Genomic DNA, 27850 nt, shown 5'->3' on the forward strand with positions numbered 1-27850 from the left:
TACGCTTTCATTCATTAAAACTTGCATTGTTGCTGCTTTGGGTGTTGCTTTTGCTGCTGCTGCTGCTTTTGCTTTTGCTGTTGCCGCGATCTCGAACTCAGTTGAAAACACGTTACGCGCCTGTGCAGAGCGTTTTTGCGCTATCCAAACGTTTCCGATCCAATCCGATCCGATCCAAAGCCACCAGATTCGAAAGTTTTACGCCGCGTGCAGCAACAGCAACAGCAATCGAAACAGCAACAGCAACAACTACAACAAGAGCAACAATAACAATAACAATTCGTATGTTTCGTTTGTGTGTTCAAGTTTTAATTTTTTATGCAAAGCAAACGACAGACTTTTCGGCTGGTCAACAATTTCTATTTTAATTGGCAGCAGCGCCCAGCAATTTACCATAAACGAATGGAAAGCTGACAGAAGTGAACAAGTCACCGACTCTTATTTATTGTGCATAATCAAGCCAATCAATGTGTTTTCTTTCATCCATTTTTTTTTGCCATTTTTCGCCATTTATGTACGATAAGCCCCGATCACGCAGTGTCCAGAATTTGGATTCTTTCTTCGCAGCGACAGCGACCCCATTTGTTAACTACCGCCATTATGTTATAATTGCTAAAAAATTAATAAGTTCTTAACGAACTGCGTGTGCCACTTTTGTGCGTGTTGCTTTCGCGCAGTGTACGCAAATTGGCAAGCGCCGTTAATTGGAAATTTTCTTTGTCAAGGTTGCGGGTCCCAATACGAATCCAATCGGAATCCGACTTTGACTGCGACTCCGGCTCAAGTGCACGTCCGTTTGTGTTGTGTGTCAATTAGCGTGTTATTCAACCGCGCTCGCAAATAGATCATTAAAATAAAGCACTCGGCGGCGTAATTGTAATGATGTGCAAACATCGTCTGGGGAGCACTGGCAGTGTAGATATGTGTATGTGCATATGAAGTTCTGGAATTGAGGAATTCTGAATTCTGAGTTCTGGGGTCCCAGTAATTAGCACATCGATTGACCACCGCCACTGGCCAAAACTGGCTTCCTCCGCTCCGTTAGGCGAAAACAGGTCGGCACACAGGGAAAAATACATAAATGTATAGATATATAGGTTTTATTACCCAAACCACGAAATATCAATCATATTTAAAAATGCTGATGAGCATTCCGTGTCCATTCGATTGTTATAACACTATATTACATAGCTATCATAACTATCCACTCAAGTACTCAGATCGTTAAATCAAGAAAGCAATCAAGTTAGGATGATCTCGTATTATGATACATATCATATACATAAAAGTGTCGTTAATAAATTTCCTTTCTTCTCAAGAGATGGCAACGTATAACTAATTACTTTATCAGCAGTAATTATATTTAATTCCAGAATTATTGGTATATAAATATTTACTTTCTTCGATTCATTGTTAATCAGTTTATCATAACTAGTTATTAAATGTAAAGAAAGGTTATTTGATATTCAAAATATAGAGAAAAGAAGGCACATTAATAGGAGGAACTCCGAAATCGATGACCTATATCTGCTATATTTTTTCTCTGTGCCGAGTTACCAGTTTTCCAGGCTTTATGATGTGCCTGCCCATGTATATGGGGCATTCATTCCGTTTTGGGGCCAGGCCACTCCCCGCGGGCACAAGTCAAACGGCTTTTCCCACTCCACTCGAGTCCACTATGCCACATCCCGCCGCCACTCCCCCGCGATTTTCACGGCCATCGGGGGAAAAACGGTCGACTTTGCGCGGAAGCCTTCACATTAGGGCTCTCACACAGCCACAGTCTGAGCCACAGAATCGTAATCGTGTAAATGGCAAACACACTTTGCTCTCGCTATCAGCGAAATAATCAAACAGCCACGAAAACACAGCACTACTCGTAAAATTTCGGTGTTTGCAATAGTTATCAGACCAATATGGCTTCGTGTGTTGATGTTATTTTTGGGGAACTCTAGTGCTTATGCGAACTTGAATACAGGAAGCTCCAAAAATGTGTGAAATAGTTGGTGTTACTTAAGAAAGCATAAATGTACAAACATACTTACATTGGACTTTAAGTTCATATGTAAATGTTATATGCACGTTTAAGCTTTTAAGATAACCCAAACAAAAGTTGCAAACTAAATTGTTAAAATATTAACCGACATATTTTATTAATGAGATCGTGAAAAATATAATATATGTTGAACACCATTTTGTATTGTTAATCAAATTCGATTTATGGTTTTCTTTTTTCAAGAGATTAGATATTCTGAAATGTTTCCATTTATAGTGCCAAAAGTTTGTCACAAAAATTCCCGTTATAAATAGTTTTAACATATTTGCTTATTTATGAACTATAAAGATTGCACATTAATTGTTTTTATCTGTTTTGACATATTTAATAATGTATCGGTATATGGAGACAATTGTCAGTAATTACCCAAAAATTCTCGTAAAAATTCTAGTTATAAATATTTGACGTTATTGAGTTTACCTAAAAGTTGTAAAGATTTCCAATAGATTGTGTTTATCTGTATTGACATACTTAATGACCAGGCTGCTTGCTTTTGCAAAATATAAGTTCAGCGATTTCTTGAAATATTGATACAATATTAATGAGATTACATTGTAGACGCGGCCGATAAAGTATTCTGAACTTTGGCTCGTTTTCAAATACGTAATTTATAAGCCACTTAAAAATAGCTGGTTTAGTTGGGAAACTAAATCGGTGATCCAATGAAGAAGATGGGTGGGGAGGGGGTTAGAGAGTTAACCCACGTCTTCTCTTCGGAAAAAGCTAATAGAAAATATGGTATTTAAAAAGAGTGCTATTAATTAATGGTTTCGAAACACCCCCCTCAAGTAGATCCTTGATACGCCACTTAACTGATCTATAAATACGCCGTAATTGCAGTAGTCATAAAGCAACGTCGCGGGTAATCTTGGCTCATTGAATAACCACTCTCGTAAAGCAAATACGTGTGTGTCTACAGCAATTGTTCCGCAAAGCTGACCCATTGGGCTGAGCAAATAAACAATATAGTGAGTCAACGACAACCTGTTCCCATTTGCCTGGCATTTAAACAGATAATCGGGACATTCGCGATCAGCTGATCATGCAACTGCGGCACGTGTAAACTTGGCAAATATTTACTGAAATAATTTATAACAGTTTGGTGGATTTTCGTTCATTTCGCCCGTCGGAAGTGTCCACTTTTGGGGGTGCCTAAATGCTCCACACACTCCAGATGATGCATAATTTGCCAGCAATTAAGTAATGTACACACATCAGTGTTTTGTTTCTGGCCTTTTCTTGGGGGATGTTATGGAGCGCACCTTTCACGCAGGGCGCCTCTAGGGCATTTTTCTGTGGGCCATGGCTATTAAGCGCCGTCGGCCAACAGCTTTCCAGGTATCTGGTATCTGGTATTTGGTATTCGTATTTATTTTGCCAGCCATATAGCTATATACGGCGCACGAGCAGAGCGATAACCGCCGACGAGCGACGACGATGTGATGTGACTCCAGGCATTCGAAGTTGCTCGTTCAGTTTTCAGTTTTCAGTTACGTTTTGGCGTTTTACGGTAACGCAGCGGACAGTTAGCCTCCAATTATAGGTGCGTCTATATCTCCCGACTTTCCAGTGCGCCAGTGTTAGTGCCAAAAAAAAAAAAATAGAAAAAAAAACACGGCATACCAACAATAGCAATAGCAATATTTTGAGAAACCTGCAAACGTGTAAATATCGTCTGAGCGCCTTACGATCGCTCATACGCCGCGTTGGCCGCTGCAAAAAAGCCGCTTACGCTTAGCGTTCGTGACTTTGACATTTGTGGCCGCTAAATTGGCCATCTATAACGAATTGTCGCGTATCTTAAACACGTTCTAGAGTACCTATATACGATAAAAACCTATATATACACCGCCCTAATCGCGGGGTCACATTCCCCGACGTGCCCTGGCTTTCTCGTCACCTCATAACCATAAGTCCCATAAAACGTATAAAAATATTTACAACTAATTATGCGGCCAGGCGGCAAAACACTCTCGCTGGATCCATCGCGGTGCCTTGAACTCGGGCTCTGGCTTATGTTTTGCTGTTTATGCCAGCCGATTTCACTTTCTTTTCGCGCGGTCTAGGGCCGTTAATCACATGATTGGGTAATATAGTACTCCGGTGCCCAGTACCCAGTACCCAAGTTCCCAGTTTCCAGTGCAGCCTTATCGCTGCGGATTATGCTGGCCCGCTTATCAGCATGATTTTGGCAATGTCTTTGATAAGATTACCGCTTCGACTTGGCACCCTTTTTTCAGTTGATATTTATGGGCCCGAAGAGCCGTAGCTCTTGGCCAAGTCAGCCCACACCAAGTTCCCAAGAGATGTAAACAGATTGCAATTGTTGTACTCGTTTTCAGTTCACACAGCGCTGACCGAGTTTGTCTGCAATAACACAATACACTCCATAAGACCCTATGCATAAGGTCTGGTAAAACCGAAAAAAAAAGGTTCAGGAAGGGGGCCGAGAAACTAATTTGATCTGCCGAGTGATAGACGCACCCAACTCACGCAACTCAAGAAGGGGAGTCTGACTGGCAAATCGAATTTCCAAAGCAAACGCTCTTTTATGGCCCCGGGTTTTATCTTAGCGTCTCAATTCACACCCTGAATCCGAAGATGCAGAGAATTTGGGTGAAATGGGCATAAGAAAGTGGCCATTCCCTCGCATTGTCAGGAATTTTTTAATGTCTAGTGGCTGCTTTCGCTCTCAGATCAACAAAAGATATTATTATACTCAATTTTAATATAAATCTACATATTTTATAAAGCAAAAATTTGAATTTATGAAACACAGCAACAACTCTCTTTAGACTATTTATATTTTTTTTGGATAAAAATGATTAAAAAATGCAAACTATAAATACATTTAATATTATAAACTATTTATTATCATACACATTTTTTAAGCATTATTCAAGAATCTAGTTTATTATGACAACATAACTAAAACATTTTTTAGAAGTATGATTCAAAGTTGTACTCAAAAAAAAAACATTTATTGTTTTGTCTTAAGAATATAGTTGAATATTTTTTTCTAATTTACTTATTAATCTTTATTATGTACCCAAAAATTATGTATCATGTCTCTTAAGCATACATTGCGAGCTATTACCATAAAAATACAAACTTATTATCATATCTTCAAGATATCTAAAGTGGTTAGTATGATTATTTTATTGTGCAACGAATCGCACCAGCTTTGAGTACACTACTAATTCCCATTGGTGTTTCACTCTCGTTCACCTTATGCAAATTGGTAACGAAAATAGCCAACAGTGCACTTCATGCGGCTGTACACAACAGCTATTTCAAGGCCAATTGGTCGAACGCAAAGCCGATTGCCGGGTAACCGAGTGGGAAAATAATATACAAATAGCAAACAGAGAGGTGAAAACAAAATATTGCTATTGGGGATTATGTGCCAGCGATCTCTGGCCAGAGTTTCATCCCAGTTGTGCGCAATTAACACTCCCCCACTCCATGAAAACACACATTTGCCAGTTGAGCTAATTCGGGCGGCAGAGTTGAAACACAAAACACTCGGCTAAAAATTCGTTTTCATTTGTGCCTTTATCAGTTTCAGGCATTGTTTAATTGTTTGTCATGGGGCCCAACAACAGGTTAAGGGAAATATTGTAATAAACTCAGCTTGACGCACTTTTGTGAACGACGAATAATTAAGTTAGTGTGTCAATTAAAAAATCAGCCAGAGATTTAAGGTCTTGTGACTCAGTAGTATCTCAGTGTCTGAGATTAGGGGAACTCTTGGGCTTTGATCTATTAAATAGAGCACTGCTAACTATTTCTAACAAGTAAAGTAATTAATCAGTAAGCCCATGATATAAGTTCCATTTCCCTAATTGATTTGATGGAGCTCGACTTGGGACTGAAAACAATCGTAGTCTGAGAAAACAGAAAGCGAAAATCAAAAATCGAGAGCTGACCTTTTATCGGGGCAATTGAACGCGTATAGAATTTACGAGTGCCTGCAATGCACACAGGTCTATAAATTGCAGCTCTTAATTCAATTACCCCGCGTGGAGTGTGGAGGAAAATGCTAATGAAAATGGGCTGGCAATGAAAGTACACACATATACGATGTGTATGTATTCCTATCAGATACGATCGCATACGTGCGTTGGTCAACTGATGGGTTTTCGGGGCAGCAAGTGTCACATGGGCTCGATCGATGATCGATCTGGATCGGAAAACGGATTGCCGTCCGGCGGACAATTAGGTTTCCATTCTAGCGCCATTCCATTTCAGTTGGACAAAACGTGTGTGCCATCGATCTAATTGATATTTAAGCAGGTTTAGCTCTATCAGCAATCAACCGGTATTTGTTTTGGGGGCCTTACAATAGGCCAGTAGACAGTGGCTGACCCTGGAATTCTCACTGCCACTGCCATTGGCTGGAGTTACGTAATTACGCATACGCCATGTGAAACGATTGCAAACTATTTGCTTGCGAAAGTGAGTTGCCAGAATGATTTATTCTTCAAGTGTCATAATCAGTTAGATTGGCATATGATTTATAAGGAATGAGTATGAGAAAAAAAAGAGTTACTTTTTAAATGTATGTGATTAGGTTCTTAGGAAACCCCCGAAAGTAATTCTCAATTTAGGCAAATGCATTATTCATCAGCTCTTAAATAATATTATTGGAATTTCCGGGCAGCTTAATAAGTTACTATATGACTCATTCCTGCCCTATCAATGAAACCTAATAAAACATTCATAACAATCCACAAAAAACCCAAGGGACTGTAAAGTGAACTTATAACAATCTTAAGTTTCTTAGCAGTAAATCGTTGAGGGCCCTGCGATAAGATACTATTCCGCTACTAATCTCCATTCAGATTAAGCTAATCAAACAAATTGTTGCAATTAGCTGGCGGTTTTTTGGCTCTTTCACCTAAAATTATTATGGCTTAAAAATTAGCATGATTGAAGAGGAATGATTTAATTTTTGCCCATCTCGAATGTTTTATTAATTTGCTTTGTTTTCTTTTTTCTTTGACCCGAAAAATAGCGACCGTTAGAGTGAACGACGGAAACGGAAAGTAAAAGCCCCGATCGCGACCAGATTCAAAGGCAGACAGAAATGGCCGAGACAATCAACAACAAGCCGAGCATACAGATCCGGAGTGGACTGCCCTCTCCTCTGCCGGACAAGAGTCCCTCGCCGGCCACCAAGCTGCTGATCAGCCACGGCAAGCCCAACTTCACCATCCCCAAGTCGCCCAAGGCGGATGAGAATGGAAACGGAAACCCACTGTTCGCCCAGCCCAATGCCAACAACAACTACAATGCCTACAAGAGCGCCAACAGCAATAATGTGGCCAACAGCCAGAAGTTCATAGTGGGCACCAAGTTCAACGGCGTCTTCAAGCCCTCGAATGCCCTCAGCAATGGCAATGGCAATGCCAATGGAAATGGTTCCTCCGAGGCGGAGAACGAGGCGGCCAAGGTCGTGCTGCGTCGCCCCAAGCTGGCGGACTCACCACCACCCGCCACCGAGGGGGAGGATGAAAATGTGCCCGAGTTCATCAGGCGCCAGCGACGCATCCAGGAGCGACTGGCCAAGGAGAATGTGCTGGACTTCGAGAGCCGGCGCAGCGGCTACTTCACGCACGTCATGATCTCGCCGGACTCGCCCAACCGCACCTCGTTCGTGGAGACCATGGCCAGTCCGGCCATCGTGCCCGCCCTCGAGATTCCCGCCCCGGTGGCCGAGAAGGTGGAGGAGGAGGAGCCCCAGGTGGCACAGGTTGCTGCTGTGGTCACCTCTGCTCTGATCACCGAACCCGAGCAGGAAGCCATCACCACCAATGGCCACAGCGAGGAGCCAGAGCAGCCCGTCACCAATGGCCATGTCCAGGAACAGAACTCTGAGGTGGCGCCCGAGGAGGTGGCCAAGGCCATCGAGCAAGTGAACCAGGCGGTGGCCGGCGAGGAGGATGAGCCAGAGGTGGAGGCCACACCAGAGCCGACACCAGTGGCTGCTCCAGAGGCAGTGGCACCAGTAGCTACTCCAGAGCCAGTGACTCCAGTGGCTGCTCCAGAGGCAGTGGCTCCAGTGGCGGCTGAGAGGAAGGCAGAGGAGTCCACTCCCACTCCCGCTCCCGTGGAGGCCAAGGTGGAGGTGGTGGAGCCAGCAGCACCCGTGCAGAATGGAGATGCTGCTACTCCTGCCACAAATGGCCACAAGGAAGACGAGGCGGAGCCCATCACCATTTCGCACACCAATGGACAGAGCAGCGACGGACCCAGCATACCCACTCCGGATCCCAGTGGCGCCCTGGGAGTGAACTTCGAACCCAAGACGGTGGTCAGTTTCTCGCAGGAACTTGGTGGTGGGGAGAACAACTATCCCGACACCGTGAAAGTGGTTAACGAGGTGCCCTCCGAATCCAATGGAGAGCTCAAGGAGCTGACCAAGCTGAAGTTCGACATCAAGAGCGACGACCAGAACGAAGTCCAGGTGACGCCCGTTCTCCGAGCGGAATAGAAGCTACCAGAAGCTGTCCAGGATCAGGAGTAGTGCAATTTGTTTGTTAAACAAGACACCATCAACTATTGTATTGTATTTTGTGTTAGCTGCTAAGTTGATTACGAGAAATGTTGCCAAATTTAATTTTATGCTTCGCGCATCAGTCAGTATCGAGAGTGGAGTGGATTGGAGTGGATTCATGTGGAGTGGACTGCAGTGGAGTGGCGAGCCCAATCCCCATTGAGCCACCCATTGAGGCCCGGTCCCCAAAATGTGTGTGTGTTTTTGGGAACCGCTAAACCAAACTACGTTTATTGCAATAGACACCATTTGCTTTATTTAAATAAATTATTATTATTGAGAACGCGACTTTGAACTGGAATATTCCCCTCGGAAATTGGTTGGTACTCCGCGATAAGTGTCTATACTGCATAATTTTATTTACTTTTTCCTAGAGTACTTTAACTTGTTCCACAAAGATAACACTATTTTTGTTTATACAGAGGCATGGCAATTGTCCATGGGGGAATGTTGTCTTAGAACTCGAAGGGTCTTATATTGCTACCGAGATATGGGAATATAATAGATAAATCTACAATTTCAGGTGATTTGATTCATTAGGAATTCGTAGTTTCCTTACACATATTCAAAATATGTTTACAATTAGTTAAAATAATGCCGTCTAAGTCGGGGGAGTTACCGCTGGCTATCAAACACCTCTGAGAATGTTAAGACCACGAGCTCAGGGAGTGAATGGTTTTGGAGGTGGTGGTGGTGCTGAAATGAATGAAAACCGAAAGTGTTTGCCGATGTCTAGCATTGAACCCCATGACCTTCGCTTCGATATGCTCCAGTCGCAATCAGTTGCCCTCCGTGATTAATTGCTTTGATTCCGCTGGTTTGCCCGTGCGCGATAGTCGGTGATTGATTGCGGGGGACAGAAATAATAATAAAATAATAACTCAATGGAGTGGGGACTGGAGTGGTGAATGGTGAATCATGGAGAAGACGCGGCACCTGTTCCGGCGATCAAGGGTGGGTCAGGTGGTTCGGGTGGCTATAATGGCTCTAGTGGTTCAGGTGGTAACCATGTCAACTCCGACCCGCCTGTGTTTTTCGGGGGTTGCAGTGCTGACCAACATCTGGCCAACCTGCTCCTGACCCTCGTGGCTAGCACATGCGTTTAATCGATATGACGGTGGTGGCGGTTTTCCGCGTTGGCCAACACAAACTGGAGTTAATCCGTGTGGAAAACCAGTAGGCAATGGCAGGACATTCAGTTCGAAAACTATCTAGATGAGTGCCTCATTTTAAGCTATTATGGATTTATGTCTAAAGGGCTCGCAGGTAGGTCTAATAATGCCTTTTTAACCTCCCGAGGATTATCTCTAAAGCGCGTTCTTCGCTCGGCAGATAAACCTCGCCACACGACAGAAAACGAAGCCCAAGTACACCAGTCGTTCGCTGACGACACTCCACAGTCCGTGTCCCCATTTCCGGCCCCGTTCGGCCAACTTCCTGCAGCAGCGCAGTCGCTCCTCGCCTTTCCTGGGACGACCTCAGTCCGCGGACCCCAAGTTCGGTCGTCGACTGAGCAACTACTTCAGCGACAAGGAGCTGCGGCACAGCGGCAAGGTAAGTGGGCCACATAACCCATGGGATATTAGTGTTATATGTAATATTCCCTTGCAGCGACAAGTTTCCTCCAACGACCTGCTGAAATCCCTTTTAGAAGAACCCATCAAGCGCAGTTGGCTGTGTCGCAGTAACTGCAACTCCTCGGAGTCGGATTACTCGCTCCACAAACGCACCCCCGACAGCAGCGAGGAGGGGGAGCAGTTCCTGGTCACCATGTCAGGTGGTGACAAGGGTAAACCCTACTCCGCCTACGCCGCCACCCAGGGGCTCAGTAATGGAGCACTGCTGCAGCGCACTGCCAAGCCAGATCTTCCGGGAAGGGTGTCCTTCAGCAAGCCAAATATGCACGCAGATCTGGACTCCAGTGATTGTGACAATGACAAGCAGGAGGTGCGTTCTAGTATCTCCGCGCCGGGGCCTTTAACCCTTCCCAGTTTCCTGAGCAAAGTGGAGCAGGCGGATCCGACTGGCCAGAAGAAATCCGTCCACTTTGGCTCCACTGCCGCCGAGGGAGAGGTTCTTGCGGAGACCTACGAGTATCCCAAGTGTCCCTCGGAGAACTGCACTTGCAGCACGCGATCTTCTTCCACAACAAGTACCAATGAGGCCTCTTCAGCGGAGGTTAAGTGTGCCTGCGATGCGCCCAGCTGTCGCTTTGTGGAGTCCACCCAACTGATGGAACCAACTATGGATCCAGCCCCCACTCTCCCCAAGGCTCCCACACCAGAACTTAATGTTATCAGGGAGTACAAACAGGCAGTGGGAGGGGTTCAAGTGGTAAAGAATCATTTGGGTACAGAAACCCTGAACAACATTGAGTTACTTCCCAGCTATTTGGACAAGTATGCCTCTCCCTCGAAGGAGAAGCAGAACAATCTGTCCGAGACCAAGAACCTGGCCACCAGCACTTCCTCCACCAACAACAGTCCCTCGTCCTACAGATCAACTTCCAACCCAAGGAACTTTGGGGCCGAGAACAACTTTTTGCCAGCGGTGCAGGATGATAGGAGGTCCTTTGGCAATGGTAGCTCCGACTCCGTCATTAACAACTACCTCAAGGTGGCCTCGACGCCTCCATTTGTGGGCAAGAAAAAGGAGAACGTAAAGCCCGCCAGTGCGGATCCCATAGCGAGGAGCAGCAAATCCAAGGGAACCAAGATTACAGGCAATCCAGGAACAGCTCCTTTGGGAAAACTCAAGAAGGCCATCAGTGTGGGCAGCCTGCGAGAGGAGCGAAAGCTCTCCGAGTACAATCTGGATAAGGTGGACAGTTGGATGAGCATGCAAGATCAGAAGCAGTTCGATCACAAGCACAAACAGGGATTGGATGATCTGGACGAGGGGCAGGATAATGATACCGCCTCCCAATTATCCTTGAAGTCGAATGAGGACTCGAGGGATTCTACCTACGATGAGATAGTGTCCGTCATCAAGGAAATTGAAGAGGACAAGAAAAGGGGTAAGTTAGGGGTTGGGACTTATAAAGGATCACTCTTAATCTTCTTTTGCTTTGCAGATAACTTTTCCGAGCGTATTCCCAGTGAACTGAACTTGAAACTGGATTCCCGATGCGAAACCGCCGAAACAGTGACTCTAAGCGAAGGAACAGTTCCCGAAAGCGGAGATAAGTACAAGTAAGATATATACTACAGGAAGTTGACCCATGAACCTTATTAATCCTTCTCTACAGGGACATCTTGGCCTATCTGAACAACGTGGAGAGCAGCTGCGACAAGACGTTGATGGAAACACGTCGCTCCATGCCGGACAGCAATCGATCGGAGGTGGAATTCGTGGTGGAGCCGGATATCACTGATGAGGTGCCCAAGTGGGTGAAAAATCTTAAGATCTCTTGAAGTCTTCAACTAATTTTCCCCTTCCTTTCCAGGCTGTCTGAGCTGCTGATGCTGCCCAACCACCAGTTGGCCAGGAGGGTCATTGCCCTCAGCCTGAGAGCCAATGAGTTGGCCAATGCCATCCACATGTCCAAGGAGCACGTCTTCCAGCTGCGCGGCGAGAAGCAGAAGAGCCTGCGGGCCGAAAAGTCCACTGCGGCCGCCAAACTGCGTGATCAGAAGAAGCACTACGAGGAGGTGGTGACCCGGCACCAGGGATTCATCGAGCAGCTGCTCAAGGACAAGGGCTCCCTCTGCGAGAAGGTGGCGGCTCTCACCCGTCGCCTGGAGAGCCAGAACCAAGCCTGGGAGCACCGACTGGAAACGGAGCTGACCAGGACCAAGGAGACCACCATGGCGGGGGAAAAGATCCGGCGAGAGCGTTGGGTGCGAGAGAACACCAAGAAGATCAAGGTAATTGGTTGGGATTTTTAGTTTGGAGGATCAGTAGTCATTATTTCCCTTTAAAGGAACTCACGGTGAAAGGCCTGGAGGCGGAGATCAACAAGATGAACTGTGACCACCAGCGCGAAGTGACCGAGCTGAAGCGCTCCCATCAGTTGCAGTTGCTCGACGCTCTGGAGGAGGCGCGCACGAAGCACGAGCAGATCGAGACGAGCATCCGCGAGAGCTGTGCCCAGGATCGGGAGGCCATCATCGAGAAGGAGCGGACGGCCATTCGGGAGCGATTCGAGCGCCAGCTGGAGGAGGAGCAAAGGACGCAGGCGGAGCAGCGCCAGAAACTGAACGAGGAGTTCGCCGGGGAAAGGGAGCGCCTGCAGACGGAACTCCGGCAGCGGGAGAATGAGCACCAGGCCAGGAGACACGAGGCACTGCGGGAACAGGAGCAGGAGCTGGAGCAGGCCAAGTTCGAGATGCAGGAGCGCATGGCCAAGCAGGAGGAGAAGTACCAGAACCGCATCAACACCATCGAGCAGCAGTACCAGGCGGACTTCGAGCTCTGGAAGACGGAGCACGAGAACAAGGCCAAGTTGGCCCAGGCGGAGAAGGAGAACTCCATAAGGCAGCACTACCGGGCGGAGAGGGATCGCCAGCTGGATGAGCTGGTGGTGCGCATGGAGGCCGATGCACTGCAGCATGGCGAGGAGCACGAGCTGAAGATCAAGTGAGTTAAACCAGACTAAAAGTGAAGACCTATATTTAACAATATCCCATATTTACAGTCGCCTCAAGGAGAAGTACGAGAAGGATCTGGTTCTGGCCGAGAGCGTGGAGAAGTCGCTGCGGGAGAAGTACGCGGAGACTCGCGGCAAACTGGCGGAGTCGGATGCCCACGTGCGGAACAGCCAGGCGGAGGTGAAGCAACTCCAGCTGGAGCTCAGTCACAGCAAGAAGATGTGCGGCGACATCATCATGGAGCGGGACAGACTGCGGGATAACCTCAATGCGGACATCCAGAACGAGCTGGGAGTGCTCAGTGAACGCCACAAGCAGGAGATGGATCAGCTTCAAAAGCGGGTCCACCAGACCATCCATCGACAGGAGGAGACCATTGAGATCCTCAAGGGGGACAACGATGCCCTCAGACAGCAGTGCCTGAAACTAAACGCGGTCATCAGGCAGCAGCGAAAGGATTATTGCGTCAAATAGATTGGATTGGAGATAAAACTGGGAAAACTATGGATAAACTAAACTAGCTTATAATCAAATGTATGGGATCAACAAAACTGCTCAAAAAAACAAGCTTTGGGATATTAGTTTAAAGATCATTAATAAAAAATGAGTTCATTAGGCTAAAAATATATACAATGGTGCGAACCTAAAGAAAAACGTATTAAAAGTAAAGTTCTTGAGTTATTTTAGACTTATCGCATTTTACCAGGAAGTTTTAATTTAGAGATATATTTAGATAGTACATATAAAAAAAAATAGATTGATTTACTAAGTGAAAATTAAAGATTTATGTAAAGCAGAAACTCCAATAATTATCTTTTATGAGTGGAATCTAATTTCCTGAACTTAACATTCTTTAAATATTTTTCCAAAATGTAACGTATATTTTTTCAAAACACAAGTAAATCGATAGGAAGGGAAATAAAAAGGCAAATAATCGATAGATTTTGAGTTGCTACGATATTATAATAGGAAAAAGGAGCAGCCACACTGCGCGCGGCACAACAAAAGTAAATTTGTTTTGATTTAAATGTTTTTATTAAAAATTAAACTGCGCAATGGATGTTTTGAGGGATTATAATAGTTTTTCCAGAATCGGCAACAGCTTTGGCTTTGCTTGCAGGGTAAATAAAGTATTTGAAGATAGAATAATTTTATTAATCAATGATTCTCTGCACAGATAATCGAAAAACAATGTGAGACTCAGCAGCTCGGAACCTACGAAAAATATGAATTTGCTGAGCTTTTAAAGATACTGAATGCCAAGGAAAAGGTGAGTGATTAGTGGGATAAACCAACATATTATAACACCTTGTATATCTAGATGCTGGCCGGCAGGTACTTCTGCCAGTTGCCCACAAATGTGGGAAGTTTCCGAGTGCTCCTTCAGCTCCAGGATCTCCACATCCTCACGGCCACGGAGTACATCCTCAGGTGGGTTTGAAGTAACTATATGACCCCCATTGATTACCTATTGCATTCACAGCAAGGAGCACTCGGATCAGCTACAAGTGGACTTGATCATATTCCTAGAATCGGAGTTCGAACTTCTAACAAATATCTTTCTATCAGCGGCTTATAGTAGGTTTTCCTGACACCCTAATTTCTGAACTCTGCTAATAATATTATATACCTTTACAGATACCGACTATGCGATGAAGTTAACATTAATCCTAACTGCAGCTTTGGGCAATCTCTATGCTGGACTTGTAAACAATCCAAAAATAAGCAGTTTGGGATACATAGAACCCTTGCATAAAGCCCTGCCAGGTGGGTTTAACAACAGAATGTTTCTTAAATACTGATATCACCCATTCTTTAGATGATGCCCTTAGCGTTTGCATGAATATGCATATAAATACCCTGTTGGAACTTCACCGAACGGAGAGTATTAACGAAGCCTTCGCCAACTTCAGTTCCTGGATCAATGAGGGTGTGGATGAACTCACTTTTGTGAAGCACCTCTGCGATGGGGTATTATATACTAATAACAAATTACCCACGTATTCTGAAGTAAGCCTTTTTTTCAGCTCTTTGTTGGCCATCACCAGGAAGCCCTTCAATACCTTTTTAAGCAGTCCAACTCTGAAAACTTTAGACAGTGGAAGTTTTTCCTAATTTTAGTGCAGTCTATCGCTTGTGCTGCTAGTCAGGAAACCACTGTATACATTAAGAGTAAGAATCTAGTTGCTTTCTTTTGCTTTATTCTATTAAATTATTTCTGACAGAATATCTGAAAAACAGACTAATGCAAACCGCGTCTACTGGCAACCTGACATCCCTCCTCCACTTGCTGCTAACTGCAAGAGCTGCCTCTGCCTCAACCATGGATATTCAGAAAAATCTGGACAACTACGCCAAGTGGTACAAGCAGAACATTGGTGAAATGACTTACATCCTAGGCACGGAGAAGTTTCAAGTCACTTTAGGTCTCTTGGAAGAGTCCTTACAATACGAAAAGGAATTGTCATATTTGGATGTGAGTTATTAACCAAAAATTGTGACCAGATATACATGTTGGATCTTTTGCTTTCAGATTCATGTCTCAATTGCCATTTCACCTGGTGGTCGACTAGTTCAGGCCTATAAAACCAAGTGTCGAGCACGTGTATCTCAACTTAAATCGGAAGCGAAGCGAAAAGCGTCGAGGGACTAGACACGAGGTAGGATTATATATCCATCTCCAGTCTCCACAGAACGTCTTATTATTTAATCACTATCATTTTTACTGAATGGTACAAAAAGTAATTATCAAAGCCTTGCCCTAACACACTTTATTTGCTTCTGGAAACATTTAAATTAATAGGCTACAACACTTTTCTCCTCTTCGGTTATGACACATTTCGATTTACCGGGTTTCATGCTAACTCCATCGCATTCATCGGTTTTGGTGCAGATGAATCTCTTGTGAGCATTGCAATCTGCAGATTCAAATTTGTAGAAGCCATTCTCGTGTTTCACAAAGGCGCACCGTCCATCGTTCACGAGCTTGGAATGTTTCGGGGAGTACTCTATGGACTTGTTGTTGGAGGCGTATCTGTAGTTACTTTTCTCGTGCGAATTTAAGCCGAACCAATACTCGATTTCCTCGTGATTAAATTTGGTTTCCATCTGACCCAGGGTAACTTCGGTGTTCAGATCGGCCAAACACATGTGATGCTTTTGGCATTCAATTAAGGCATCAAACCACGAAGCCTTTGGTATCAGGATTGGTTAGCTTTGGATTACTTTTGTAATTAAGAGCACTTACTTTTTTTTCGCTGAAATACAGACAGATTCCCTTGGTATTTACTTCACCGATTTGGAAGTACAGCAAAAATAGGGGAATATAGCAAAGAATTCGCACTTGAAGACCCATTGCGTTAAGTTTGCTATTTAATTTAGTACTGTGCGGATTTCGAAGTTAGCTTGTTCTTCTGTAGAGCTTATAACTTTATTATACCATAGTCAAATCAATTATACTTATTTTATTTTAAGGCTATTTTTTGTTGATATATATTCTTTTTTATTTGTTTTTAGGTTTAAGAGAGAAAACACTCTTGTTCTTAGCTTCTTTTTGTTTTATTTATTTATAAAAAAACTTTCTTACACTTTTAAATATTGGTCATAAATGAATATCACGGAATTCTTATTTAAGATTATAAAATTAATTTGTTCATAAATGTAAACTAATATTTGAAAGAAAAATCAAATGTCATAAGCGAAAGTAAACTATTTTCCAAATATTTGGTTATTCATCTAGACTTTTACTTGATTTTTAGTAAGAAGTATCTTAACTGAGTATCTTAAGTGTCTCCCTGGTTTCCAACCATTTTCTGTCGATGTGGCATCACTTGGCCAATAGGATCCACATTAAAAGACAGAACGACGGCATTTCCAAACTCAAACACAAAATAGAAAAAGATACAACAAAAGTTGCGCCGCTTCGGGTTCTGCGAGTATTGCGAGTATTGCGAGTTGAGGCGGCTACTTTCGCTTTGGCTTTATACGTTTCTGTGCTCTCAACGCAGTCGGACGTTTAAAAATAAACGCGCTCCACCAAAAATACCAAACTCGCTGGCCACAAATAAATCTGAACAAATTCAAATTCCCCATCCGATCAAATACAGAATCCGAAAAACAGTTCTTCGACTCTAAAGACCGAGAAAAAAAAGCACCGAAAGTTTCAAAATGTTCAGCTCGATTTCAGGTAAAGAAAACCCAACCCAAGCGACGTTGATGTGAAAGTTTCCAAATTAGAAATCTTAGTCTAAGCATATGTATATGTATATGTATCTGTTAAATGCAGCTATATACATATGCATACCTGCATAGATGCATTCAGTGAATTAATCGTGGTTAGCATATGACCGCATTGCAGGGAAGGAAGGAAGGATAGATGGCAGTGAACAGCAGTTACATCATCATCATCAGGGGAGTAAGGAGTCGGGGAACTGGAGCAGCTGGCCACCCGGGATTTGGGTGGGGTTGGCTTTTCCAACCGGGCGTGTTCGATCCGATACGGGTCGCAATAACAAGAAACCTAATTGTCTGCTACCGTGGCTTTCAGATGATGATGATGATGGTGACGACTACGCTGTGGATGATACGTAAGCCAATTATGGCGCAGTTATATGTAGCTCCAAATGGACTACAAGTTGCTGTTCTCGCTGGCACATCCCACACCCAAAACGATGATACGTATATATAATTATAGCTGCCTAGATACACACTACACGTATCTGCGGGCATATATACTTAATACTCTGTGTCTTCGAGGGGCTATGCTCTATGGTGTTTCCTTGAAGCGAAATGGAACACTTATGCCAACCAAAAGTGGGTGCAAATCAAAATCCATCCCTGCTTCCGATTTCTGAAATTCTTCAGCATTAGATGCCACTTGAAAACCGTATGGTCAATTGGCACTGACACTTGAGATAGGCATCTTTTTTCTATTATACGGATTATATGTAAATTCTATGCATACTTATTAATATTATCTGTTCCCACTCAATGCCAAACAGATGCATCGAAATGTAAGTAACCCCGAATGGTGAACTTTCCACGAAATTAGCTTAGTTGATAATGCTACTCAGTTCTAGACATTCCTCACCGACTGCGTAGTTCAACCTTTAGTAGCTGCATCTTTTCCTTTTTTTTCAAACACATCGATTTTGTACAGCATGCCTCGGGATTATCAGTGACTTATGCTAGACAAAACATTCCTTTTATAAATAATCAGGAAACCAATGTGTATGATTGATTCTATGAAGTTCAAAAGAAATCTCTTGAAAAGACTTTAAATCTAAGAAATGTTTAATATGTGTTTCTAAAAAAGGCTTTATTTCTTGAAAACTCTTTCTATGAGGCAAGACTATTGAGAGACTTCTGTGGCAATATAGAAAAAAACCTGTTTTCTTAAAAAGAAAAGTTCCAAATTCTAAATTTCATAAGATTGATTTTTCAATGTTTTGTAGACACAGGGAAAAACAAAATTTTAACTGGAAATTAATTATTTATGGTTTATAGTTTTAGATATTCTGTGATGTTTTTTTTCTTTTTTCGAGTTGGAGTTCTTTTGTGTTGGATTAATAGACATTGGCTCTTAATGTGTTTAAAATTTTAATTTATTTTGTCAAAGCTCAAACATTCTTCGAGTCCCTAGATGTGTATTGGTCCGCCTGGTTGGTGGGGTAGTGCGTTTAGGCCGCTGGAGCTGGAGCTGCCGGAGCCTCTCCTCCCGCTGCCGGTTCCGCTGGAGCTGCTGGAGCTGCCTCTCCCGCTGGTGGAGATGCGCCCTCGGCGGCTGGAGCTGCTCCTTTCGCTGGTGCGGCTCCTTCGGCGGGGGCTGCTCCTTCCGCTGGTGCAGCTCCTTCCGCTGGAGCTGCTCCTCCCGCCGGAGTAACACCTGCTTCATCCGGCGCAGGTGTGGCTTCTCCAGCGGCTTCTCCTTCAGCGGGTGTCGCCGCTTCCTCCTCGGGATTGGGTACTTGGCCCTCCTGGCCATCCTGGCCGCCCTCCTGGCCGCCCTCCGTGACCTCCAGTCCCTCCAATCCCTCGTTGCCCTCCGGGCCCACCTGCGGCCCGGCGCCCTCCGCAGGCGTCTCACCATCACCTTCAGGCGCCGTGCGCCCCGCCTCGTCCGAGTACCCGATTTCCGTTGAATTCGAATTATCAGTTGGCCGTGAATCGCTTTCCACACTCTGCTGCTGGATCCCCGCATCGTGCTTTTCCTTTTTGGCCGCGTCGTGGTGGAAGTGGTGCAGATGCTCGTGGCTGTGGTGCTGGTCATCGCCATCGCTGCTCTCCGCCGTGGGATAGGCACACTTGCCCTGGTTCTGCTCGCAGACGAAGTACTTCTTCTCCTGGCAGTTCACGTCCAGGACGACGGTGCGGTTGGGCCGGATCCTGATCTCCAGGCAGTCGTCCATGTTGGAGCGGTGCGTCGGCTCCACCATGCCCGTTTCGCCCATGTAGCGCACTACTCTTCCATTGCTGATGTAGGTGAAGCGACCCTCCGTCTGCAGATCGTTGCCCCCGAACCAGTAGTCGTCCAGGCCCACCTGCACCTGCAGGTAGTTCACCACCGCGTTGAAGTCCTCCGGATTGGACACGTCGGCCAGGTTGAGGCCCTTGCGCAGGCAGTTGTTCTGGGCGCCGAACCAGTTGATCTGTCAATGGAATTACATCACTTGTATCAGTATTAATCACTTAAAGAAAGCTTAATATTAATGGATGGTATAGCTAGGTTAAACAGGGATTCTATAGATGGTTTTAAAATATCTTTACAAATCTTTTAATGTTTTATCAACCGCCGAAAGAACTAATACTCTTTCTAGAACTCATACGTTTTCATATTGAAGAAAGAAAGTCTTTGATATGATGAAAGAATATCTTATTTCAATATTCAATTCAATTCTTTGATATGTTCAAAAAGAATATCTTTCTTCAATAAGATTCAATACATTTATCCACTATTACCCACTATCATTTTCTCACCTTTTTGACGGACACGTAGTAGCACTTTTCGTTGATCTCCTTTAGAAAAGGCTTGCCGCAAGGACCCTTGTCCTTTTGTTTCTTGCTCTGCTTTCGGCCGCACCCGGAATGGACCACGATCAAGGTCAGTATCACAATTGGTAGGATCCTCATGGCTGCCAGCAGAACTGAGCCACCTGTCCAGCCAAACTGTACACATGCGTGCCGCCCCCTGTTCTATATATACCCTTTTGGGGGCGTGGCATTTGCATTATCGAAGAGTGACCAATTTGCACTTGGAAAACTTATTGGTTTCGTATTGCATTTTCTTTCATTGATTAAGTCCGTCGAATTGATTTATTGTAATTAGTGATGGTGGTGCTCGAGGGGTTGCTGATTCAGTTGGTAATTGTTCACTCACCACCAGTATCAAAATTATGCTGGTGCTGGTTAGACTTCACTTTCGAATAAACATTTATATTTCTTAATTAACAGACATTGTCAATAGGTTGAATAATTTAATCATTTGAATAATTTAATGCTTCGTAAAACGTATTACTCTCATACTTACCTACGATCTGAAGATGTTTTTATTTGGAAACCCAACCTTATCTTTTATCTTCCAACTTTTTTTTAATTATAGATAGATATTGCAGCATTTTCTTTCTTAATTCTGAACATAAACTTAGTTGGCTTAATATAAATATTGGAGGAACTAGGCAAACATATGTGGTTCATATATGGTTCCCTTAGATTTTATCTTTAAAGAACTTATGGGAATTTATTTCTGGGAATCTTGAAAGTTTTTAAACTCTTAAAGCAAATGTAGCAGAAACCATAAAAGCAAGTGCAACTTTTGAATAAATATCTTGTAACTTTAATTTCATTGATGGCGATGATTACAGAATGTAATAATTTGCTTAAGATATTCTCAAAAATCGGGCATTATTGTTTGCAGTCGTTTATTTGTGATCGAAAGAAAAAGCAGGAATCATTTGGGCAATATTCTACAACTCAGGCTGGTGCCGCAGCTTCGGCGGCAGGAGCTGCTGGGGGGGCTTCTCCTCCAGCGGCGGGGGCGGCTCCTTCGGCGGCAGGAACTGCAGCCGCTGCTTCCGGAGTGGCGGCTCCTTCGGCGGCTGGAGCTGCTGCATCGGGGGCACCACCTTCCGCGGGAGCAGCTCCTCCTTCGGGTGGAGCTCCTCCTTCGGGAGGTGATCCTCCTTCGGCGGGTGGAGCTCCTCCTTCGGCGGGAGGTGGTGCTCCCTCTCCCTCTCCTCCTACGGCTGCTGCTGCGGCTGGGGCCTCTGCTCCTCCGGGACCTGCAGCTGCTCCCGGTTCACCTTCTCCGCCAGCGGTCGTTACTCCGTCTGGTGGCGGACTCTCCGAGACTCCCATGGTGTCCGTTTCATTGTTGTGATCGAAGTCCGGCACGTCCACCGCTCCAGCCGCCTCCTCCGAGTCCGGCTGCTCGTTCTCCGCCGATCCACTGGCGATGGGCTCCTGGCGGTCCAGCTCCTCCTCTTCCACCTCGCCATCGCCACTCTCGCCGACGTCGTGGTGGAAGTGATGCAGGTGCTCGTGGCTGTGGTGCTTCGGCTTCTTGCCCTCGTCCGCCGACTCGCAGTAGCGCTCCGAGCAGATGAAGTACTGCCGCTCCTGACAGTTGTCCGCCGACACCATGTTCACCTGGGAGCGGACCCGCACCTCCAGGCAGTCGTCGCACTCGGAGTGCTCCATGGGCAGCACGTTGCTGAAGTTGCTGTAGTAGCGCACCAGTCGTCCATTGCTAATGTACTGGAAGCGGCCCTCGTGGTAGAGGTCGTTGCCCCCGAACCAGAAGTCCTCCGTGTTGCCCAATCCACTCAGGAACCCAATGGCTCCGTCGAAGTCCTTTTGGTTGCTCAAATCCGCCAGGGTTAGTCCTTTGCGCAGGCAGTTATTCAATGCCCCGAACCAATTCATCTAGAGAAGGGGATATTAAACCTAACTTTAGTAGATCATAGTCCCTATAAGTGCAAAAGAAAAAGATCTAATCCACTTCCCCCTAAGATCAATTAGCTTTAGATTGATCCCCCATCTCACCTTCTTCACCGAAAAGTAGTAGCACTTGCCGTTGATCCTGCGCAGATAGCGACGCGGGCACGGAGGTCCTGATCCCAGGACCTCGCCCCGCGGCAGGATGCTCAGCAGGGCCACGAGTGCGGTCAGTAGGTGCTTCATCTCGATCGCCTTCCGCCGGTGCACAGTGTCCGTGATCGAATCGCCTCCTGTACTTATATCCTCCGCTGGCAGTCTGTCCAATCGATTGGGCACCCATTGGAACATCGGAGGTGCTCCGGGCATCCCTAACGTCTGGCTAATTCAATTACAAGTTCATGCCTCCGGAATGCCTGCGCCAATGTCGTGGGCTAATTTGTTCAGCCGCCAGTGGGTCAGGTTTAGGGTCATTCAATTTAATTGCCTATTAGCTACACTTGAGGAAAACAAGCAGGAAAATGTAACAGCTGCTTGGAATTACAAGTGATGTTAACCCTCTAAATGCCTGGACTTTATCTATATATTTTTTCTCGTGATGTAATACTTTTATATCTATCTTAAGTGATACCTGCTATGATTAAATCAAAAATTACCTTCTGCATACTTACCATATATTAGAAATACCCTTGTCAATTTAAGCTGGCAAGGTAAATGCTAATTGCTTTTAAAGGAGGTCGCAAGTAATCCCTCCCCACACAAAAAGCAGGGAATTAATCTCCGCGATTCGATCAATTTCAGTGACTGCATAGTCATTAGCATAACCCGTACAATGGGCTCGATGTCTGACCTGCCCTCGCTCCTTCCGATTATTGATTTACCTGGCGAGGCCATGACATCAGCCATCCGCCATCAGCCATCCGCCATCAGCCATCGGATGTCCCTGGGTAAGGACACGAATCCTTTGGCCTCTTGGCCTGTTGCCAGCTGACTCAGTCGACCTTCGGGCGGATGACGATTGTGCCGGGGGCCAAAACAATTGATGGGGCGTGTGAGTTCCATGCCACCTCTTTCTGCCACGCGCTGCCACATTGTACAAGTGTATATACATATATTGTATCTCGATTGTGCATTTGTATCTCACATGACATCATCAACCGGCAACAACAACGTTAGCCCCATCGATTCATCATGGACTGTAGCTCTTTTTAGGCATCCAGAACTGGTGTGGAACGTGAGTTGGTAGACCTCAAATCGCAGTTACTCATAGATATTCATTCCGGCAGGGGTGTGTGTGTTCCGAACTGGGTTCTCGTGTACCCCAGCTACAGGTTTTCCTCTATTCCGAAGCTTCTGCGCATTATTATCTGCGGTACAACATCGTCATCTACATCGACACAAACAGAAACAAAAAGAGAAACAAAACCCAACACTACTTCGAATCAGAGGCTGTGAGAGAATGGGTTCTGGGCTTATTGTGTTACCTTCTGGCCATGCTTCTAGCCGGTTTTTTAGTTTTGACCACAATCAGTCGCAGACTGTTAAGAACAAAATGCGTCGTATTACGCAAATGCTTTAAAAAGGTTGATTGCCTTAGGAATTCCATGAGTGTAAGCCATATAAATGTATGACTAGAGGACTAGACGGGGAATATTAAAGATTATATATCCCAATTCTACTTATACAGTGTTTGCCTTTTAGAAATGGCTACCTTTTTAGTAACTTTTCATTTGAATTTAATTTTGTAATTGGCACACGTATTTCGTGTGTTTTAAGTATATTTTAATACGATTTTAATTTCGAAAACAGCACAATGTATTTAGCAATGCATGAATCCTCTATATATAATGTTAAGATTGTACAATGTAGTTTGCACGATTCTTTCCACTTAAATTCCTAGATTATTAGCAAGTTCAATGCCACAAACATTTTGTAGCCATTAGCATATGATATATATATTCCTTTGATTCACCCTGTTATTGTATTTTTGGGGTGGTGTAAGTTATTTTAACACCTCGACCGAGCCCACACATTCCTCAACCCTGATATGAAGTATAGTATGCCGAAATAGAAACCATTATTTTCGCACAATTTCCAGCCAACGCGGAGGTGTGTGGCTCATTAAAAGCGGAATCAAATTGGCCGAAACTAAATTATTTGGAAATGAGCCGAGTGGTGCGGCCATTAAAGTATCTCTGCCGAGAGCGCGGAATTGGAATAAACATTAGAATTAGAAACATTCCCGATCGCAATCAGAAAGCGTGAAGAAAGGCCCCCTTAAAAGTTAAAGCGATTTCATTTAGCGGTTCCCCATTATGACATCACATACGCCGAATAATTTGAATATTTGCGCTTTGTTTGCCTCATATGCATATGTAGGTATATACTACTTGTTGAAAAAACAAAGTGTAGACAAAGAAATTCCTCGGCATTTCCGCCCGTTTCCGTTTCGCCCAACCGATTCGCACCCGATTCCGAGTTTAATGGCACAATGTTTCTATTTGAGTGAGCGCACACGTCACTCCAAGTGAATGCATATTCTCGAGGGGACAGCAAAAAGCTGTCGCTCGTTAATTTCTATTAAATTGCGAATATTATTCTGAGCGGCTAATTCACTTTAAATTTTAGGGCTGACGTCATGGATCGAGCGACGATCACGATTTTAGCAGCCCATAGTTGCGCAGTTTCTATAAAAATAAATCTGTCCCTTGTCTAATCGATTTTAGTCATGTAAATAGTTCATGCTCCAGCTGCTTTGTTTATGTTTCGGCAATTACCAGTCTGGAATTTGGAATCTGAAATCTCTCATCTGATAGTCGGCTAATCCCGCTGATTAAAATCAGGCTATAAATTATAATTGGCGCCAGCTCAGAGCTTAGTTAGCAATCAGAGAGCCAGCCAGTCAGCATGTTTCCCAGTCGCCAAAACCAAAGTAATCCGAGTCCCCGTCAACCAGTGCCCACTTACAATGTAAACCATTTCCCCCCTCATCTGTTCCCCCAGCCTCGTTGAAGAACTTCGGCGACAAGACGGCCAACCTGTTCAGCAAGAAGAAGGATGAGGCCGAGAAGCTGGCCAACGACAAGGCCGTCGAGGCCCAGAAGCTAGCCGAGGAGCAGGCCAGGAAGGTGGGCCAGTCGGTGCAGCAGACCAAGGGAGAGGCCGAGCAGCTGGCCGCCAGCACGGGTGAGTACAAAAATATATTGAAAAGTGGCTTACAAGAGTGGAAAAAGACCAAGGATCAATCATAAAAATCCAGGAAGTTGTAAGATTCTCCATAAAACTCAAATACTAAAGAAAATATTCATACAAAAATCTAAAAATCAGATATATTTTTAGAAAGAAAAGATTACTTTAAAGTTTTAACATTTGTAAAGATATATTCCAAAATAAGTTTTTGTCTTTTCAAGTTTACTACAATATATTTTAGATAATATTTAGAAAATGTTTCTTCAAAATTCATTTTTCTTGTATTAGCTTTATCTAAAACGCAAAACTTTTAAGCACATTAAACACTAGAAAACATAATAAATGGATTCCTTAAAAGACGCAGTGACGCATGTTTGCTAGATAAAATTCTGCGTTTTTAAAAACATTTTCCAATAATTTGAAAAATGTATCTATATTTATGATGAACATTAAAAAAACAACTAGTGTGATAGAAAAATATTGAAAATGTTTCTATATTTATGAAGAACTTTTAGGAAAAAAAACCTAATGTGATAGAAAAGTAGTATTTGTTTTTGGCACATCTATTTTATGTTAGATTGAATTCCTGGAATTTAATGATTATGAACCCTGTGAATTTCCCATTTTTTAGGCCACTTTTTCCGAGTCTTTTTAAAGTGTTTCTATACTAATTACTTAATTTACTTTTGCAGCCAAGGAAGCCGCCGCTCTGGCCACCGCCGAGGCCCAGAAGGCTGGTCAGGTGATCGACCAGGGCGTGAACCGTGCCGCCGGAGCTGTGAACCAGGGAAAGCAGGCGGTGGACAACACGGTGGCGCAGGCGCAGGCCGCGGCCCAGAACTCCAAGCAGGTGGCTGCCAATGTGGCCGAGGCCTCCCAGCGGGCGGCTGCCACCGCGGTGGACCAGACCAAGAAGGCGGCCAACGATGCCATTAACAAGAGCGTGAAGGCCGCCGAAACTGTGGCGGACCAAAAGCTGAAGCAGGCCGAGGGCGCCATCGATGGGGCACTAAAGCAGACCAGCCAGACGGTGGACCAGAAGCTGCAGGAGGCCAACCAGTACGTCGACCAGAAGCGCCAGTCCGTCGAGAAGACCGTCCAGGATGCGGCCGGACAGGCCCAGGAGTCCGCCGGACAGCAGGCTAATGCTCTGCTCGGCAAGCTCAATCTGGGACCGAAGTAGAGGAGTCAAATCTTTAATATCTCGATGTGAAAATGCTTTAGAAACAAAAAACAGAAGGGAATTTGCTTCAATGTAACGAGTGCCAGTAATGTGATTGCTAAATCCTCAATTGAATATATACATACACACATATTTTTGGAATATCGCGCGGAAGGATTATTTTGTATATGCAGCCGCTGCTTTTGATGTGAGCATTTCTGCACATCTATGTCCGTACAAAGTGTAATTAAAACCCCTTCGTTCTTCTTCGGTCGACTTTTGTTACTTTGAGGCATTTGATATTTTATATTTTATATACAGCGACGTTGAGTATGCTTTTAATATACGTTTATTCTGTTTATGTAGAAATGTATGATTAAGTACTTTTAACTCTTGCACAATGCATTGCAAATGTGTTTTTAATATATTCGACTCGAATGAGATTTGTGGTCATGAATTTTAATTGGTGGGTTTGGAAAACTTAAGGTAAACAAGAAAGGAAAGCTAACTTCGGGCGGAGCCGAAGTTGATATACCCTTGCAGAATATTTTATAAATTATGTTGTCCAAAATTATTCATATGATGTATTCTTAATACTCATAAAATGTCCCAACTTCCTAACTTTAAAAACACCAAAGTTATGTCATTTCCAATCGTTCAGTTATATGGCAGCTATTAGATATAGTCGGCTGATCCTTATGAAATTTGGTAGGTCGGATTGATTGGCCAAAAATAAAACCCATAGAAAATCCCAACTTCCTAACTTTACAAACACCAAAGCTATGGCATTTCCGATCAATCAGTTATATGGCGGCTGTAGGATATAGTCGTCCGATCCTTATGAAATTTGGTAGGTCGGATTGATTAGCCAAAAATAAAACCCATAGAGAATCCCAACTTCCTAACTTTAAAAACACCAAAGTTATGGCTTTTCCGATCGTTCAGTTATATGGCAGCTATATGATATAGTGGCCCGATCCGGCTCGTTCCGACTTATATACTACCTGCAATAGAAAGACAACATTTGGGAAAGTTTCAAGCAGATAGCTTTAAAACTGAGGGACTAGTTTGCGTAGAAACGGACGGACAGACGGACAGACGGACAGACGGACGGACAGACGGACGGACAGACGGACATGGCTAGATCGACTCTCCTGGTGATGCTGATCAAGAATATATATACTTTATAGGGTCGGAAATGTCTCCTTCACTGCGTTGCAAACTTTTGACTGAAATTATAATACCCTCTGCAAGGGTATAAAAACAATAAATAATCTTAGTTTCTTTTTTGGCACATTTTAATTAAGTGTTTTGTTTAGTATAAATGGTTAAACAGCCATAAATATAGGAGCGTACGTTTTGCA

At 44.3% G+C, this 27850-nt stretch overlaps 7 protein-coding genes across 11 annotated transcripts; 4 read left to right on the forward strand and 3 right to left on the reverse strand.

The window, feature by feature from the left end:
• Positions 1-98: 98 nt before the first annotated feature.
• On the forward strand, positions 99-8903 carry LOC108040850 (magnetosome-associated protein MamJ). Of its 3 annotated transcripts, none has more exons than XM_017118499.2 (2): positions 99-282; positions 7074-8903. In XM_017118499.2, exon 2 carries the CDS (start codon positions 7146-7148, stop codon positions 8550-8552), a length of 1407 nt encoding a protein of 468 aa, XP_016973988.1. In that variant the 5' UTR covers positions 99-282; positions 7074-7145; the 3' UTR covers positions 8553-8903. The 3 variants fall into 3 exon arrangements, with proteins under 3 accessions (XP_016973988.1, XP_016973987.1, XP_016973989.1); XM_017118498.1 differs by lacking the exon at positions 99-282 and adding an exon at positions 3470-3599; XM_017118500.1 differs by lacking the exon at positions 99-282 and adding an exon at positions 6494-6514.
• An 896-nt stretch (positions 8904-9799) lies between these two features.
• Positions 9800-13828, forward strand: LOC108040907 (centrosomal protein of 131 kDa). Its single transcript, XM_017118573.1, has 8 exons — positions 9800-9881; positions 9948-10169; positions 10227-11631; positions 11689-11806; positions 11863-12000; positions 12061-12481; positions 12538-13193; positions 13252-13828. The coding sequence occupies exons 1-8, from the start codon at positions 9855-9857 to the stop codon at positions 13676-13678; spliced, it is 3414 nt and encodes a 1137-aa protein (XP_016974062.1). The 5' UTR covers positions 9800-9854; the 3' UTR covers positions 13679-13828.
• A 361-nt stretch (positions 13829-14189) lies between these two features.
• On the forward strand, positions 14190-15877 carry LOC108040799. Its single transcript, XM_017118408.2, has 9 exons — positions 14190-14325; positions 14382-14474; positions 14526-14635; positions 14688-14782; positions 14843-14971; positions 15024-15175; positions 15232-15376; positions 15430-15680; positions 15738-15877. The coding sequence occupies exons 1-9, from the start codon at positions 14260-14262 to the stop codon at positions 15855-15857; spliced, it is 1161 nt and encodes a 386-aa protein (XP_016973897.1). The 5' UTR covers positions 14190-14259; the 3' UTR covers positions 15858-15877.
• A 72-nt stretch (positions 15878-15949) lies between these two features.
• Positions 15950-16889, reverse strand: LOC108040800 (lithostathine-1-alpha). Its single transcript, XM_017118410.2, has 2 exons — positions 16452-16889; positions 15950-16396 (listed from the first exon to the last, which is right to left on the reverse strand). Exons 1-2 carry the CDS (start codon positions 16557-16559, stop codon positions 16001-16003), a joined length of 504 nt encoding a protein of 167 aa, XP_016973899.1. The 5' UTR covers positions 16560-16889; the 3' UTR covers positions 15950-16000.
• Positions 16890-17139: 250 nt separating this feature from the next.
• Positions 17140-26929, forward strand: LOC108040856 (tol-Pal system protein TolA). 3 transcript variants are annotated; one of them, XM_017118505.2, is made up of 4 exons: positions 17140-17390; positions 18205-18216; positions 25139-25321; positions 26017-26929. In XM_017118505.2, exons 1-4 carry the CDS (start codon positions 17372-17374, stop codon positions 26505-26507), a joined length of 705 nt encoding a protein of 234 aa, XP_016973994.1. In that variant the 5' UTR covers positions 17140-17371; the 3' UTR covers positions 26508-26929. The 3 variants fall into 3 exon arrangements, with proteins under 3 accessions (XP_016973994.1, XP_016973996.1, XP_016973995.1); XM_017118507.2 differs by lacking the exon at positions 18205-18216 and having other exon boundaries at positions 17143-17390; XM_017118506.1 differs by lacking the exons at positions 17140-17390; positions 18205-18216 and adding an exon at positions 24936-25067.
• LOC108040854 (polyketide synthase ThaQ) lies at positions 18786-20378 on the reverse strand. The gene is made up of 2 exons (XM_017118504.2): positions 20180-20378; positions 18786-19851 (listed from the first exon to the last, which is right to left on the reverse strand). Exons 1-2 carry the CDS (start codon positions 20330-20332, stop codon positions 18883-18885), a joined length of 1122 nt encoding a protein of 373 aa, XP_016973993.1. The 5' UTR covers positions 20333-20378; the 3' UTR covers positions 18786-18882.
• On the reverse strand, positions 21104-22717 carry LOC108040853 (formin-A). Its single transcript, XM_017118503.2, has 2 exons — positions 22244-22717; positions 21104-22123 (listed from the first exon to the last, which is right to left on the reverse strand). Exons 1-2 carry the CDS (start codon positions 22502-22504, stop codon positions 21173-21175), a joined length of 1212 nt encoding a protein of 403 aa, XP_016973992.1. The 5' UTR covers positions 22505-22717; the 3' UTR covers positions 21104-21172.
• Positions 26930-27850: the final 921 nt, after the last annotated feature.

Source organism: Drosophila rhopaloa, unplaced genomic scaffold (assembly GCF_018152115.1).
Source record: "Drosophila rhopaloa isolate 14029-0021.01 unplaced genomic scaffold, ASM1815211v1 contig_115, whole genome shotgun sequence".
Lineage (NCBI taxonomy): Eukaryota > Metazoa > Arthropoda > Insecta > Diptera > Drosophilidae > Drosophila > Drosophila rhopaloa.